The sequence below is a fragment of the Herpailurus yagouaroundi genome, unplaced genomic scaffold (genome assembly GCF_014898765.1).
Source record: "Herpailurus yagouaroundi ecotype Mexico unplaced genomic scaffold, PumYag 61705, whole genome shotgun sequence".
In the NCBI taxonomy this organism is placed as follows: domain Eukaryota; kingdom Metazoa; phylum Chordata; class Mammalia; order Carnivora; family Felidae; genus Herpailurus; species Herpailurus yagouaroundi.
Window position 1 is genome coordinate 1 of NW_024415983.1, and position 4068 is coordinate 4068.

A 4068-nucleotide genomic window follows, 5' to 3' on the forward strand; every position below is an offset into this window, starting at 1 on the left:
TCCGCACCCGGCCGACCGCCGGCTCCGCTAGGGCTCCAGCTCGGCCGCGCTCTCGCTGCCGGCGGCCTCGGGCCGGGGCCGCGGCCACAGCTGCTCCTGCAGCTCCTTCACCACCTTCTCCAGGTGCTCCCGGGCCTCGCGCTCCCGAAGCAGGTCGGCCCGCAGCTGCTCGCGGTCCGCCTCCGCGTGCTGGAGCTTCACCTGCAGGTCCTCGATCTGGAAGGGACGGGACGCCGGCGTCAGCACCCGCCCCCCACCCGGCCGCGCCAGCCGCCCTCCTTCCCCTGCGTGGGACGCGTGCCGCTGAGCGAGGGAGGCGGCAGCCGAGGCCCGGCCCGGGAGGGCCTCTCCGGGGGCACCGTGACCCGAGTCCACACGGGTGTGCCGAGCCGCTGGCGGGTGGGAACTACCAGCCCCCGCCCCCCCCTCCCCCAGCAGCTGCCTCAGGGCGCCCTCGACATCCTGAGGCCAATTTCCCTCCAAAGCCCAGACCAGACCCTCCCAGCACCGGTGAGGCAAGGGGAGGAGGGGCTGCCATGCCCACCGCCCCGCACCCGATCCCAGGCCGGGCAGGACGGCCCATCCGGAAGTGCTGAGGCGTTTAAAGCTGTGTGGGGTGAGACTGGGGCTGCCTGGGGCTCCTCTGCACCGCCGGGGGGACGGCTCAGAGCCGGCTTCTCAAGGGAAACCACCAAAGAGGGGCGTGGTCGGGAGGGAAGAGGGCATAGAGCGCCCACGTGTGCAGCCAGAGGACTCCTCCCTGCGGGGGACCGACTCCCAAAGCCCAGGAGAGCGTGCAGCGCCCCAGTCGGCCTGCCGGTCCCCCGTGGTCCCCGAAGCTTGTGGTGGACCCCTCGAGGTGAGAAAGGACCCCAAGATGCCAGCACAGCGCCTGCCACGCGGCCTCGCCGACGGTCCGGCCCCGGGCCCCGCAAGGCCGTCTCCCCATCTGTCACCCAGGCACCGGCTGATGCCTCCGAGCCCCTGCCACAGCCCCCGCCTGTACCTGGGCCGAGTACTTGGCGCGCAGGCGGCCGGCCTCGCAGCCCTTGTCACACACCCGCACCTGCCGCGCCTGCTCCAGCTCCCGCTTCAGGCGCAGCCGGGACTCGTTGGCCTCGCGCATCTTCTTCTCGTTCTCTGCCCGGAGGCGCTCGATCTCCTTTCGCAGGTTGCGCTTGGCCTCCGTGGCTTCCCGAAGCTTCTCCTTCTTGGCCACGCGCAGAAACTCCAGCTCCTGGGAGGGTGGCGCACACACCCGGGCTGGGGTCACCGCCCTGGCCCCTCTGCCCCTGCCCCCGCCGCTCCCCGCAGCCTCCCCCTCAGGCGCCAAGTGCCACCTGCCTTCCCGGATGCCCCAACCCCTCCCGGCAGAGCCCCTCGGCCCAGCGCGCTCCAGCCGCCGGGCGTCCTCCAGGCCGGGCGCCCGCTCAGGCTCCCTGCCTCCCTCCTCAGCGCCTCCGCCTCTGCCCGTCCCTCTCCAGCCACCAGCGACGGCCGCCCCCGTGCCACAGGCGCCAGTGAGCACGCGTGTGGGAAATCATGCCTCCAAACAAGACCAGGGAAGGGGCGTGCTGAGCGAGCGCCTGACACACGCTCAGGAGAGACGTCTGGGACCCGGCGCCCCGGGGACCGGCAGGCCCGTGCTGTGCTAGAGCCCACGTGTGAAGCTGCCAGACGCCACCGCCACCGCAGAGGTGTGAACTCGCGATCCCGAGTGCGCCGGGCAAGGCCGCAGAGTCGGGGCGGAGGCCCCGCCCGCCCCTACGGAGGCGGGACCCAGACACCCTAGGCCCCAAGCGCCTTCTCAGACAGGAAGCAGTCACTTGAGTGGAATCATCTAGAATCCAGCGTGCCTGGAGCCAGCCGGTCCCGCCTACACACTCGTTCCCTCTCTGACGACACGGGGCTTTAGGGAACGAGCCTCGGGCGGCAGGCCAAGCCCCCACTCCTCCCCGGCGCCCCGAGGGACAGGCCGGCTCTGCGAGGGGACGGCGGGGCGCACGGCGGCCTCACCTGGTGGAGGCTGCGCTTGGCCTGCAGGGCGGCGCTCAGCTTCTCCTCCTGCTTCACGCGCATCTTCACCACCTCGTGCAGGAACTTCTCTTTGGCTTCCTTGGTGTCCAGGCCGCCCTCCAGGGCCTGCCGCAGGTGCTCGAGCTCTGCCTCCAGCCCTCCGCTCGCGGTGTCCGCGGGGGCGGCGGCCTCGGGGGCGGCGGGCGCGGCGGGCGGGGCGTGCATGCCCGGGGAGCTCAGGTCCTTGGCGGAGCTGGATGAGGTAAGGGACGGGGAGGAGAGGGAGGACAGGGAGGAGGTGACTGCGGACACAGGGACGGGAGGGGAAGCGGACGTTAGCAGAGCGCTCGCCGCACCTCCGCGCAGTGCGGCGGCGCCCCGGGGCAGGCAGGGACCCCGACTCACACATACATTCCTCCCTGCTGTCCACTTCCACCTCGGCCTCCGAGTCTTTGCCGTCCTCTGGGGCGGCCACGGGCGCCGGCGTCTCCGGGGCTCCGGGGGTGTCCACGGCCAGCTTCCGCTTCCGTGGCTGGATGCAGGTGACCAGAGGCTCGGGGGCCCGGGATACCACGGTGGCACAGGGCGGGCTGCTCACGACCTTCTGCTGGGCCGGCGGTGCCAGGGCCACGTTGGGGGCCACACCCGTCTCAAAGCTCTTGTAGGAGTAAAAGCTGCAGGGGTGGGGGGACCTTGGGGCCACAGGCGTCTGCCCCCCATCCCCCTCCCCACGGTGGCCAGCACGTGAAGGCTCCCGGTGGGACGCGCCCCCCCCCCCCCCCCCCGGAGGGTGTGAAGGAGGAGGCGCGAACCAGAGCCCCGGGGCAGCTGGAGCACGGCCGCTGGCCGCACCCCAAGCAGAAGTTCTGGCCGTGCCCACCCGGACGCCAGTCGACAGGACGCCCGCTTCTGGGACTCCTGACGGAACGGGGCTAGTTCCACCGCCACGCGGCCCCACGCGGACACAGGTTAGAGCGAAGCCGCAGGCGGGGACAAAGAGCGCCAGGCCCACAGCCTCGGGACCCTTCACCGGCCGTGTTGAGCGCGCACCACCGTGCACTCAGGCGTTTAAGGGGCGCCCGGGAGGGGCGGGTGCCGGTCCTGAGACGCGCCGGGTGACGGCCTTGCTTGAATCACGCGCGCTCTGTCTGAGGACAACTCCGGGCGGCCACGTCAAGGAAAGGTCTCATCCACTGATAATTACTGACCGCCAGCAGCCGGCACGGCAGGTACTCACCTGTCTCGAATCAGGGCTGGAAGGTGCGGGGAGAGCTCTTTGTCACTCGCAGAAACCGCAGGGGACCAGGGTCGGAAAGCGGAAAGGCGCTGGCGAGGGTGAACGCAGCCAAGGCTCTGCTGGAAGAGGCGCCAGGGGTCAGAGGCAGGAGCGCAGAGCCCCGTGCCCGTGCCCTCACCTGCCGCCCGCGTCCCCATACCCACCGCCCCACGTCCTGTACCCGCCGCCCCGCGCCCGACCTTGCCGGAGGAGCTGGCCAGGGTCCGCAGCCAGCCAGACTGTCTGTCCTTCTCAGAAGACGTGGGGACTTGGGAGGGGGCGTCATCTGTTTTTCGGACGGAGGCCGGCGGCTCGGAGGAGACCTGTGAACGACGCAAAAGTTGTCACCGGAGCCCCTGAGGGCGTCGACGCGCTGAGCACCAGGCGTGTGCGGTGACGGGCGGCCCGGACTCCAGCAGGACAAGCCGTTTCCGCGAGAACGGGCGCTGTGGCGCTACCTGTGGGGCTACCGTGCCGTGACCTCCCCCGACGGCCACGGGAGGCCCAGGGCAGGGGGCCCAGGCCGGGCTCAGGGTGGGGACTCGAGGGGACAGCCCCCGGCCACAGCCCCAACAGCCCACGGGAGCCACAGACGCTGACCTCCTCCCGGTGGCCTTACTAGGTGGCGGGCAGGCTCACGGGCCAAGCGTGGGGCCAAGTGTGGGGACTCCGTCCCTGGGTCCCCAGCGTCGTGGGTGACGAGTCGAATTTCGACCACTTGCCATCGGCTGGGGGGTGGAGGGGGCAGCCGCCCTCTGGCAAGCTCCCCCAACCCC

General features: G+C 71.5%; 1 protein-coding gene across 1 annotated transcript; it reads right to left on the bottom strand.

Annotated features, from left to right (window-relative positions):
• Positions 1-6: 6 nt before the first annotated feature.
• LOC121024248 (ski oncogene) lies at positions 7-3636 on the bottom strand (the record flags this gene model as incomplete). The annotated part of the gene is made up of 6 exons (XM_040466513.1): positions 7-216; positions 1007-1237; positions 2017-2318; positions 2428-2690; positions 3254-3369; positions 3493-3636. Coding segments are annotated over 6 exons (1245 nt in total), but the record flags the coding sequence as incomplete, so codon positions are not given.
• Positions 3637-4068: the final 432 nt, after the last annotated feature.